At 40.5% G+C, this 12,938-nt stretch overlaps 1 protein-coding gene across 2 annotated transcripts in view; it reads right to left on the reverse strand.

The window, feature by feature from the left end:
- The window catches only part of LMCD1 (LIM and cysteine rich domains 1), a 66,050-nt gene that overhangs the window by 14,885 nt on the left and 38,227 nt on the right, over window positions 1-12,938 (reverse strand). For both annotated transcript variants that reach the window (XM_030570155.1, XM_030570156.1), the window contains exons 3-4: window positions 9,769-10,024; window positions 51-386 (exon numbers count right to left, since the gene is read on the reverse strand). In XM_030570155.1, the coding sequence (XP_030426015.1) occupies window positions 51-386; window positions 9,769-10,024 (592 nt within the window). The remainder of the gene's footprint in view (window positions 1-50; window positions 387-9,768; window positions 10,025-12,938) is intronic.

A 12,938-nucleotide genomic window follows, 5' to 3' on the forward strand; every position in this document is an offset into this window, starting at 1 on the left:
TGCAGTAACATCAGCATCCAAGAGAACTTCATAGATGTAAAGACACTTACATACTCCATTCCCGTTGGTGCATCACTCAGGGCTCCGTTGGCTGAAACGGGTGGTTTACTTGCAGCTACGTTTTTGTCATGCTGCTTCCCTTCTTCCTTAGCACTGCCACCTTGGCCAGGAAGTGCAACTTCACCAACTCCCAGGGCATCACTTTTATATTTCTTTACAAAATCTTCCATAAGCTTTATCTCACTTTCAGCAAGGCCACGGCAGTGGGAAGAGTCCTGGTCATAAATGGGGAGCTGCCTCATTAACTGCCTACGACGATAGGACGCCCCTTCTGTGCCGGCAACTGGTTGCATATCCTTTGGAATCAGTTCCATGTACTGCATAGCCTGATGTCGGGAGAAGAAAGAAATCCATATTCTCAAAGAGGTTCCTACATAGAAGTACTAGCTCTGTGTGTATACTTAATTTTAGAGTTAAGATGGATGAACATGTTCAGATGAAAATAAAAGGTAGGCTGAACTTCTGGAAGCTAAGTTTTGAGGTTTTGAAGGCAGAGCTGTTCAAAATTTTTCCAGTTTCAAATAAAATTTGGATGAGAGACAGGAAAGTGTCAAACGTTTGATTCCCCCCACCCTTGTTTTTCCACCAGCTCTATAAATACCTAGAGAGATCAGCCAACCTGATTTTATCTCAACTCACATATCCTCAGTGTGACCAGGAACGGAAATACAATCTTATATCTAGCTCTTATAGAACATGTTTCATTTATAGGAGTCAAAGCTCTTTACAAAATGATCATGATCCCCATTTGTAAAATGCCAAGTTACCCAAGGTCACCAGGCTGGCTAGTGGTAGTGCTAGAACTTGAACACAGGTCTTCTGTGTAGCAGTCTGGTGGCCTAGCCTTTAGGCCACATTCTTGTGCCCATCCCAATATATCTGGCTCTCTTAGTCATCTAAATAGCCTGTCCAACTCTAATAGGTCTGGATAAGCCTGTGTAATTATTTGAGTCTACACATCTTCTATTTTAACAGACTTCCTTCAGAAGCCCCTTCCTAGCATTTTTAAAAAAAAGTTCTAGGCTATATAAACAAGCCATTCTAATCAACATCTCTGGTTGCCATGAGAGTTTTCAAAAAGCTGTTTGCCTAATACAAGCGTATTTGTTAGTTAAAAAAAACCCCATCATTTAAGTAGAGTTGTCCCTAAATCTTTAGCTTCAGATGAGCTATTAGAAGAAGTCTGTAGTGTGTGATCAGCTCAATTATGTCTAAGCAGCTAGAAGGGAACAGACCAGTTGATACACCTTTGTGCATAACCACATTGGTATTTAATACTAAGCTAGCTAGAGTAGTGTGTATTGTATTAAAGTCAGTCAATTTTCCCCTTCTAAAATGGAGTGGGGGGCGTGGAATGGGGGGCAGCATCTAGCAGGTATAGCAGGGTTGATATGTGCCATGTCTTTATAATTTTATTCCTATCATTTGCATGGAGGATGGCTTTGGGCTCTCAGCTGTTCCTAGATATTGAAAAAAAAGATTGTTGGCCAGAAGAGCTTTATCTCATCCCAGGGCCACCCAGAGGATTCCGGGGGCCTGCGGTCTTTTGCAGCGGGGGGCCCCCCGCTTCGGCAGTAATTCAGCAGCGGGGGGTCCTTCCGCTCTGGGACCCGCCGCCAAAGTGCTCCGAAGACCTGTGGCAGGGGTCCCCCACCGCCGAATTACCGAAGACCCGGCTGCACTTCGGTGGTGGGTCCTGCTTCGGCAGTAATTTGGTGGCGGGCGGTCCTTCCATCCCGGAGCATAAGGACCCCCTGCCAGCGAAGACTGGGAGCGGAAGAAACATCGGGGGCCCCACTCCATGGGCCCCGAGAAACTCTCGTGGGGGCCCCTGTGGGGCCTGGGGCAAATTGCCCCACTTGCCCCCCACCCTCTGGGTGGCCCTGTCCCATCCACATTTGGTTAGAATGACAAATCATTCCTCTCCGATTCAGGCTTTGCCACCCATTCACCCAGGCCCCATCATATCACTACATTATGCTCCATGAAGGCTACCATTGAAAGCCTCAGCTAGTGCAAAAAGCAGCTACCCACTTATGGTTCCCATCCAACTCCAAATGACTTAGTTGGAAGTTGTATCAGGACCTTATTTAGCAAAGTTAGCTAAAGGCAGCATAAATTAGAATGATATCAAAATTTCTGGTACCATATCCATGCCCCTCTCACTCAGCATCCAGTGGCTTGTTAAGCATTGATAGGAAAAAAAAATCCACCCAGAAAAGCCAGTTTTCTAACCCCACCATGCTAGGAGTCTGTCAAGAGGCTTACATCTGTTTTCAGCCAGCGTCTACCTGCAGAGAAAAGCCTTTTAGATTTAAAGACAATGCTTACTAACAAGCAAGTGAATTCTTTGAACCCATGTATTCTCTCAGCTTGTGGAAAGCTAGTATGTCTAGATTTTTTTGAATAGTTTCTTCTTGAGTACAGTAGGTCCTAAATGTTCTAGGTTGAAAGTGCTCCTGAGGGCATATTTTAGATAAAAGGCTACAACCAGTACCGGGTATGTGTCAGGAGACTTCCTTCCTATTGCTGAGCAGTTGTATGAAGCAGCTGCCAACAGCCAGGTGGCTTCCAGCCGTTACAACTGGGAGAGTCAGAGGCGAGTCTATAGTATTGTATAACCAAAACCAACAGCTTATAAACCTCAAGAAGTGCACACAGCAAGTGCGCGAGATGTTAATGAGTTTTGGTTAGTTTTCAAGAAAGATGTTACAAGAAAATTACTCCAAGCTGTACATTGGCAGACGATCCTTCATTTTATTCATTGTATAAAAGGAAAACCCAGAGACTACACATGCCTCCCAGAGGCAGAATGAGGGCAGCTGGCTTCAGCAATGTTACTGAGCACACACAGACTGTGTGAGCGCACACAGTATAAGCCAAGCAACAAATTGTGTGTGTGTATGGGGGGGGTGAGTCACATCACCCCTCCCACGTCACCTCTAGATAAACCTATATGCCAATAAGAAGCTGGGTGACTACTGAACTGACAGCTTTGAAATAGATGGCCACCAACATTCCTGCATTACTGATTTTGTCATATGGATGGTGGTCAGCAGCTTCGAGAGAATTTGAAAGAGGGCAATTAACAAACAGCTCTCTGAATAAAGTTAATCTGATGGAAGATTCCCTTGGTAGCCAGCTGGTCACTGAATTCATGGCTTTTTTTTGTTCCTATGACAAGTCTTGTCCCATGCTGAATTAACATTTGCAGGAGGATGTTTTCTGTACACTTAAATGATTTCTGGCATAGATTTTAAAGGAAAGGGAGTTTCCCATTGGAGACCTTTTTTCCTACTTTAGTGTGAAGAGCTAGTAGGCTGCCAGTTGGCTGCGTGACATTCGTTTTTAAGACCAGCATTCAGCTGCATTAGATTGGAGTCTTACTTTGTCAGCATTTACAAATAGAACAGTAATGGAACGAAAGACTTAACTGTTTAGTGTGTCTTAAGTGGGTAGAGAAGTTGTTTACACAGAGTAGCAAACATTAAACAGCCAATAAGAGTTGTGTAAAAAATAAACCAAAAAAAAACAACAAACCCTTAATGTAGATTCTCCTCAACTATCTTTAGCAAAAAGATATTTCAGAAATACCATGAAATTTCCATCCGATTTCAGAGCTCAATTAGAAAAGTGATTTTACCATAGTCTAATGGGAGAAATCCTGACCTCACAGAAATCAGTCAATGGTTAAATGCCCATTCAGTTCCCCAAAGACCAGGTTTTCACCCCACATTTTTGGCAGTGTAAATAAATGCGATTGCAAGCAATGGTATTTAGACAAAACTGTCTATTTACCTTGTGAATAGACAGATAGGTCTTCAAAGTGTTGATTTTTGCTCTTGATAATTTACAGCCCCACCAAACAAGTGTCCTACAGAGAGCTGTAGATACTAAACTCAAGATCACGTTGAAGCTCCCTTAAAAAATGTTGATCCTTAATAAAAGACGAGTTTCCACAGAAGACCACACAAGAAAAAACAACATTGGCCCAACCTTTATGCATATATATCTGTCATAAATCTAAAGCAAGCTACAGAAACGCTGCAGCTACTTTAAGCGCAATTAAATGTGTCACAGACATAGCTTTCATAGAAATGAAATAGATGTGAGAATATACTGCCATAAGCATTTATTGAGTGGAAAAAGAGTCAAGGCAGTTTATCCAAGAATATTAAAGATAACAGAATAGACAGCTCAAAATCTGCTGGCCTAGTTCAGCTGCAGCGCAAAAGATAAAAAGCGAAAGGCAAAAACCGGTACGCTTTAATGAACAAATTTTCATAATAATTTGGCAAGACTCCTATAGCAGAGCCATGAGACCAATATATATGTCAACATATCTATCTAAGACATCTTATTCCAGTGCCAGATGTGAGGGTTTTTTTCTAAATAAAGTGTAAAGAAAATGAAAAATGACAGCAAAATTCGTAAGCCTTTCTAAGCCACGGAAAGGTATTGGCCAGCTTGGCCATCTTCAAGACAAGGCCAGATACAGTGCACTTTCTCCCTTCCAGATGAGGGAGATGCTTAAGTGACTTAAGAACAGGTCAGAGAAGTCCAACCTATCACTGAAGACTGGATTCAGCGGTAATAAAAGTGAGATTCTTCTTTTACTATTATGTATAGTCAAAATGTTTTATTAAGTTACCTTCACTTGGATACTTTGGGACTAACATTTTCATTTTTCACCCCCTGACTATTTTATTCTGATAGTTCAAACTCTTCTCTTCATTTTCCCCTGGGAGTTTGGATGCCCACTTCATTACTTACACAGATCCAGCTCACTGAAAACAAGCACTCAACTTCCTTCTGTTCTTGAGCCAGCCACTTCAGGACAACAATATTAAGGAAAATCCCTAGATTTCCACTTTGTATTCAGAAGGAAAAAAGTCACTACGGCTGGTTAGAGGTTTTTCCTGACCCAAAAGGCGTTTTTTCAAGCTTTTCACAAAAAAGTTATTAATGTTCAGAATTTTCTCATGAAAACGTCATGTTTAGCAATTTAACCAAAATGTTTATCAATGTTCAAAGTTAATGAACATTTGTTCTTACTGGATATGTGACTTTACATCAAAAATGTCTGAAATCAAAAATCATGCTGGCAATTAAATTAAAGGTTTTAGAATCTTTCGGGGGGCGGCGGGGGGCACAGACGGGGAGAAAAAAATAAAAGGTTCCCTTTTGAACACTCTAGCCTGCCACAGCTGTAAGAATCTAATTTACAGCTCTTTAGTCTGAACTTTAGGATCAGGCAACTTGTCCAGCCAACAGGAGGCTCTCCAAATGTTCTCCTCTCTGAACAAGATTATTACACTGCATTCGTAGACACATGATTACCAGTAGGCATGTGGTAGATTCAGAACCATAAAGGGCAATATGGCTATGAATCAAGAGTTAAGTAAAGACCTAAAACTAAATTAATAATTTTAATTCCATGAATAGAAAAAATAACACTCCACAGTGCCGTGCAGTCCACTATTCAATAGCCAGCCTTCATCATGCTGAAAATTGGATTTCTGGTAAAACTGGGAAGCGTGCTTAAAAAAAAAAAATTCATGTTAGTTTGGAGAACTGCCATTATTGTTCTCTGGATCCCCAAGCAAGCTTCCTATCTCCCCTGGGACCTGTGAAAGACAAAACATTGGTTAACCAAACATTCCAGCTGTATTTTTTCCCCCCCCCTTAAAGAACAAACACACACGCCACCAGTAGTAACTGCTTGATTAAATAGTCAGACAGTCAAATAAGATGGATTCTTGGCCTCCTATTACAACACAGTGCTCTATTTTTAATTGAAAAAATGTGATTACATAGTTGCACGATGCCAGAGAACAATAATCTGTTTTTCCCCAAACAGGGAAGGCAGTTTAGTTAAGAAATAAATACCACGTATGCCTCCCAGATTTGATAAATCCTGCAACTTTACCCTTACTTCTAAATCCTTCTTTGGAGCACAGAAGAGAGTTTTTAGAGCAGCCTAAAAATCATCCTAGCTTAAATTTGAAAAGACACCCTCAGAGAGGTAGGGGTGTGTGTGTGTGCGTGTACGTGTATATACCAGAGCACATAGCTGAAAGCAATCTGAGCACTCAAATTCCCCTAAAATTCCTTCCATTAGTTAGCTTACTTCCAAAATATTTCTAAAATGTTTTCATTTGTTCCCATAATTGCAGTATATACCAAGTCCAAATAGTGGGCATAGGAAAGAGTGTGATCTGACTGGATTTTAAAGCAAACAAGCTACCCATTCAGATGGTGAAGAACCCTCTTTTGGCTCAAATATGCATAAAACTTAATTTTGTTCAAGTTAAACAGCTGATTTGGTCTATTCAAGACTGTATTTAGCTGTAAGAAATGTCTCAGCTTCAGTACTGATGTGACAGGGATCATTCAGTGGTTTCTCTATGAAATAAATACAACTGGACACCAGATAACAGTGGGGCTCCTAGCTACTGACTTATGACACTTAAGGAAAAATAAGTTATAGTCCAGCCATCCAGTCTCTTGAAGTTTGTTTCAGTGGCACCTGTGTCCAGATATTTCTCTTCATTTTCCCTTTGCCTTTTAGGAAGGAAAGGGGTAAGAGGAAGATGGCACTTGCTAGCATGGCAAATGTTTGTCATGTAAGCCTGAAGAGTTCAGCAATAGTTGGTTCTCAGAGAAAGCAGGTATTGAATACCTTCACCATTGTTGAAATGGTTACATTTGCTGAAAAGTTGACCATGATATTTATGGATGGATGGCCCTTATACTTCAGAATACATGAAGTTCTGTTTATATATGGTGGATATAATAAACATTTCAGTTCCATAAAAATAAAGCCCATGTGCAAAGATTTCAAGCTACTACAGGACCAGCTAGAGTAACCATTTTTTAAGAAGAACTGAAGCACACAAGACATTTTAACAAGCAGCAATGACCTGTATACTACTGGATGCTGACTGACCAGTCACTAAGTAGGTTATGCCCCTTTTTTCTTGCCCTGAATTTATGCTAAGTCCTGTATTTCAACTCACCCTCATGTATCAATGAATCACAATTCATCTTGACCAGAACAGAATGGCTACAAAGCATCCTTAATAGCTTAGGGCAAATATTACAGTATAGCATGCTCTCTGCATGGACACAGCAGCAACCTAGTTTTGTTGTAAGTGAAGCTGAAAGTTTCTGGTTTCCCACAAGCAAGTTTTAAACAATCTGCTGCACAAATGGGAAACGGGTGAAATCTCACTCAACTCAATAGCAAAACTCCCATTGTCAATAATAGGTATGTCCACACAGCAATTAAATATCTTCAGCTGGGCTGGTCAGCTGACTCAGGATCAGACTGTAATATTGCTGTGTAGACTTTTGGGCTCTGTCTGGACTCCAGATTTTGAGACCTTCCCACTTCACGGGATCTCAGAGCTCAGGCTCCAGCCTAGGCCCAAACTTCTACACAGCAATAGTACAGGCTGCAGCCCAAGCCCAAGACAGCTGACTTGGGCCAGCCAGAGCCATGATTGGGTCTTATTCTAGTGTAGATTCACCTAATGAGGCCAGGATATTTTTAATCTGAACCCTGAAATATTTAGTATGTTATAGAAATTTTTGTATTCCAGACAATTGTTAGTCTATTGTAAATCCTAGTCTCTGTACCTGCTTTTGAGCTGACAGAATCTATGGATGATTAAGATTTTATTTGCGCCTGTATTTCTAAAACAGGCGCTCAGACAATCCCATCCTCATTCCTTTTGAGTGACAATAAACTTTTAAACAAAGTATTAAGTCAGTCGCTCTACCCTGTAACATTAGAAGGTCATGCAGAGCCTCTGTAGGATATTTGCCAGTATAAGTGATGTCTCTTAGCCAAACTCCTCAGCTTGTCCCTCGTGCAGCTCACTATCCTATTTTCACGCATCAGCACTTGCTTCCAGAGACTGGAAGTACCGATGTAATTGAGAGGCCTAGTTTCTCACTATTCCAAGCCAGCCAGGAGGAGGTGGTTCTGGAATTCTATGGAAAAAAAACACTTGTTCTGCAAGACCTCTGGATCCAAGAGATTCAGGACAAGATAGGAAGGAGGAGAAAGCTTTTCTGAGAGAGTAGTATCTGGCGCTTGATCATTCTGGGAGACATAGTTGATTTCGGCTGGACAAAGATGATTGCACTTTCAGTCATTTGCAGAGGGGCAAGGGCAACAATGCTTAGAGAGGCAAACTGTTAAACAGATATAAGTCATTTATTGTCATGAGCCTGGGTTGGCAGTATTAAGTGCTAGTCTTTACACAAGAAAGAACATGGCATTCAGTAGGATTATTCACATGAGTAAGCAAACAAGGAATTTAGTCTGAGCAAGTGTTTATTATGGTCTTGGGGCCTGAAACTGTAGACTTTGGGGCAGGGACCTAGTCTCTCTTATCTGTATGCTGTCTAGTGTTCTGTTGGTAATATTAATAAGCATCTTCCTCAACTTTGAGGTTTGCCTTTAAGGGATGGTATTAACTTGTCTCTTTCTGCATATTTGTAAGTGGCAAAAATATGGAACTTCCATGCATAGTTCTTATTAGCCAGTTATCACTTACATCAGCTTATTACTTTAAGACCTAAAGCAAGCTACAAAAGCTATTGCAGCTTAAACCCCAAAGTGAATGCCATTTTTACAACGCCTGTTGTAGTTTGGCTGTGCAGAAATAGCTTAAGAAAGCTAATCCAGCGGCCTAGACAATAGAGAATTAAAGAGAAAGTAATGCTTCATCCTGGAGAGATTTAGGACCAGTTTATGATTTACTGGTCAGGAAGTGACCACTCACTGCTTCTGGTTAATGAAGAGAGATACTGCACCTCAAATTAAGCCCACAATATTGATGGCCTCAAAGGGTCAAGAAAAACTAAACTGCTGTTTAAAAGGAGATTATTTCACATCTACTGTTGAGATTATGGCTCATTTTTAATGAGACTCATACAGGAAATTTGCAAATAAGGCCTCAGATGTAGATGCTGCATTGGTCCTTACAGCTTTAATATAGTGGCCTTGTTTTTTGAAACATGGAGTCATACAGTTTAAAAGGTTGGCTGAAAAAAACCCAGGGCCTTGAAATGCATCACATTAAACCACCTTCATGTAAGCATACCAGAGTTTCAGTAGTCTTACATTTAGATTTTCAGGAGAGTCAGACCAACACAGCAAGCACCAAAGGCATTTATTCATGGAAGATTAGCATCCCAATTGTTTAGCTTTGGAACAAACCGAAACATGCCATCTTCCTTATGACCATCCTGAACAAAGCTGAGAAACATTAGCCTGTTTTTTCAGCTTAAGAACACTTGTGTGGGAAGCACAGATTTAGTATATCCAGATGTACAGCAGAGATAGGTTGTCCACTCAGTAATGTTTTTACTGGGCATTAACTATATTAATGTGGTAGACTTTACATTTGTAAAATACATTAGATGTTTCTCCTGAAAATGTAGAGTGAACCTAGCCCCACATATGCATCCCCGAAAAACCAAAAGAAGAAACAAACCTACCACAAGCCACCAACTATTGTTGCAGCCTGAACCTACTGAAGTTATTTCTGCACTTGTGTGGTTTTCACAATACACTAACCATTGCTTGAACTTTAACCCTAAGAGAAACCACAGGTTTTAATACTTTAATGGCAAGGTTTCCAATAGGGACTGTTACTCAAGGGAGAGCAAATTACTCAACTGGCAAATCCTTACCAGCTTCTGGGTCAGTCCCGGTGGAGCCCACTCATAAGTTATCGTGTCAAACGTTGGATCTTTCCGAGACACAATAGGGTTAGTGATGATCATGCGGTTCCTTTTGTAGATGCGAACACCATCACCACCTTTCACCCGGGCAGTGAGAGTAGAATACTTGGAGTCAGACAACAAGCGGCCAATTTTCCGATCATCTTCTGCGTCAGAGCTCAAGCTGTGATCCTCCTGGCTACATTTGCATGACTTGCATACTTTCCTGTGGGGGACAAGTGAGATCATCCTTTTGATATAAGCTGGACCTTGGTAGGCATGTGCTCTTTTGAAGGCTCAGTGCTGAACTTTAGTAACTTTAAAGGTTAAATATTAAACTGGATCACGACAGAAGACAAAAAGGGCTTTGTGATGCAAACTACATTTGGGAAGGCAGCATGATATGCCTTAAAGGAATTTGCAGTGGTATGGAATATAAAAAATTGTAAATGCCTTACTGTTCTCCCTGGTCAGAGGAGCAGCAGTGCACACTGATTAACTGTGCCTTCTATCCTGCTGTGACTGAGCAGCTAGTTTCCATGAATTTATAAGGGATGCTCAAAGAGATTAATTTCATGCGAGTACCACACAGTGTTCAATAGTAAAGCACTGGCCTCCATTGTTGAAATGTATAGTTCATTCAGTGCTTTTTGTAGTCATAATTATAACAAAAAATGGAAAGATTATAAAGCCATACTGCTGTTTTAAAAGCAAAGGGCTAAATTCATTTTTAGTATAACTTTAATGACAGTGGAATTTGATAAAAATGATTAATTTGATTCACAATTCTTCTCTGTAGTTGGCAAGTCATAAAACAAGAAGTAACTGAACTTTGAAGGCTGAGATTTTCTTGCAGCTTAGGTGTGGAAATCAGGAACCCACAGTTGTATAATGTGACATTACATACCACATTCTGTAAATCTGTAATAGTACTTCAGTAATACACAGATTCCATATGTACAACATATATGGAACTGTGCAGCACTTAAATACATAATTTAAAAAGCAAATTAGCAAACAATACAAAATTCACTGACTGAACACAATGGAGTGTCAAGTTCTAAAATCTTGTAAAATACACAACTGTTTTGTTCAAGCATGATTTAGACTCTTAAATCATAATTCTTGTTCATCTGCTGGACACAAAAGTTTCCTTCTAAGTTTTAGTCATGGTTTCTTTCTGGTTTGCAACCGTACAACACTGGTATTATTCAGGATAAGAAGAGGAAGGAATACAGATGTTCAATAGTTAATATCTGTGCTGCTTGAGCTGTCCTCAAAACAGAAGTGTTACTAGTAGATCTCTTGGTTAGATGTTGCCTTTGGTTTGTTTTTAGAAAAAAATGGGGTCTCTAGAAACACAAGAAATTTCTGATACTAGACATCCTGTTGAGATAAACCTCAATTTCAGCCAAAAATAAATAGGCTTAAGAGAACCATTGCTAAGGTAGATATTTTTAACCCGTTGATGAGCATGGTGAGCAACATGTGCAAAACCAACGCTTTTTATTTTCACTTTCCCCAGCCACACTAGCCATGTCTGTTACTTCTGTCCTTGATAGCAGTGAGGCCGTGTGTGGAATATTTACTATGGACATTTGGCATTATCCTGTTGGCCCGTGCCTCAGAGATTTGAAAGTGAGCAAGGACAGACAGCATGGGCTTTGTTTAAAAAGCATTTTTCAAAATGTTGTGCACTTGGTTCCAAGTCTGTGTAACACACACAGGATTTGCATTACAGTATATAAGCCCATATGCAGTGCATCAGGTGGCTAAACTCTGAACAGAGAATAATTACTTTGGCACCAAGCCCTGTTCCTGCTGTGCCACTGAATAGCATCAAGTACATGTCTGTTGTTTTGCAACTGGCTGATGCCAAAGAAAAAACAGTAGCACAAAGAAAGCACCCTCATTTAGCATTAGCATTATCACTCCCTCTTCCCCCCCCCAAGTGAATATTCAGTTTTATTTACTAAATTCTCAGAATGATACAAACTGCAGTACGCTGTACTGTAGGATTTACAGCCTGTTCTAATCCCTGCCAAGACATTCTATTACACAGTGCGCTTTTAAAAAATCTATTTTAAGACAAAAAACTGGTGGAATAGAGGTGCAAACTCGTTTCGTCTCCATTTGAACCTGCACTTACATTGTGGGTTCTAGAGTTTGACTGGTTCAGACAGTGCTACTTCACAACCCTTAGCACCTTGGCCCAGTTCCCCCGCGCCAATCTATGGGAGGGATATTTGAGTCTGTAAGTTGCCTGGCTCACTGGTAGTGGATTATATTAAAATTGTACAGCTGCAGTTATATCAAGGGCACACAGAGCTGATGGACAGAACTGCTAAAATGGCACTGATCTAACAAACACCCCCATTGCCATTACTGCTGTATTTAAGTGCCTCCTAAGTATTTTAGATAGAAACTCCTCTCCTGCTCCCCAGCCTGTAAAAGAAATAGCTTGATTAGTTATCAGGATTTTATTTTTGCCTGAGAGTTTTGCATTCAGTTCAGACTGCTACAAGATCTGAGCTGACTCCTGCAAAGATAAGGTGCATAGTCTGTGCTCCTTTGAAAACTGTCTCCCATACTCATTGGTAAAGTTGGTTGAAAAAATAGGAATTTGTTTCCTTCATTGGAAAATTCAGGTTTAAGTCTTCTGCATTGTTTCCCCTAGTTTTCACTTTCTTTTTTCTAGTGGCATTAGATGTACAGTTTGGATCCAAGGGGCTTAGGTCAGGGGACCTGAAAGACATTTACTCTATACAAAGAAGGACTATATTTTACATAGGGTGACCAGACAGCAAGTGTGAAAAATTGGGACAGGGGCTGGGGAGGTGGGGGTAACAGGAGCCTATATAAGAAAAAGACCCAATAATCAGGACTGTTCCTATAAAGTCAGGACATCTGGTCATCCTATTTTTACAACATATGGCAAAATGCTCAGATTTAGGTTAGTGTATATAGGTTATTGCATGTACCAAGGACATTATTGTTTCTCCTTGTTGTGATACACTGGGACCCTCCAGCACAGGGGTCAGCAACCTTTCACAAGTGGAGTGCCAAGTCTTCATTTATTCACTCTGATTTAAGGTTTTGCGTGCCAGTCATACATTAACGTTTTTAGAAGGTCTCTTTCT

This window comes from Gopherus evgoodei, chromosome 7 (assembly GCF_007399415.2).
Source record: "Gopherus evgoodei ecotype Sinaloan lineage chromosome 7, rGopEvg1_v1.p, whole genome shotgun sequence".
Classification (NCBI taxonomy): domain Eukaryota; kingdom Metazoa; phylum Chordata; order Testudines; family Testudinidae; genus Gopherus; species Gopherus evgoodei.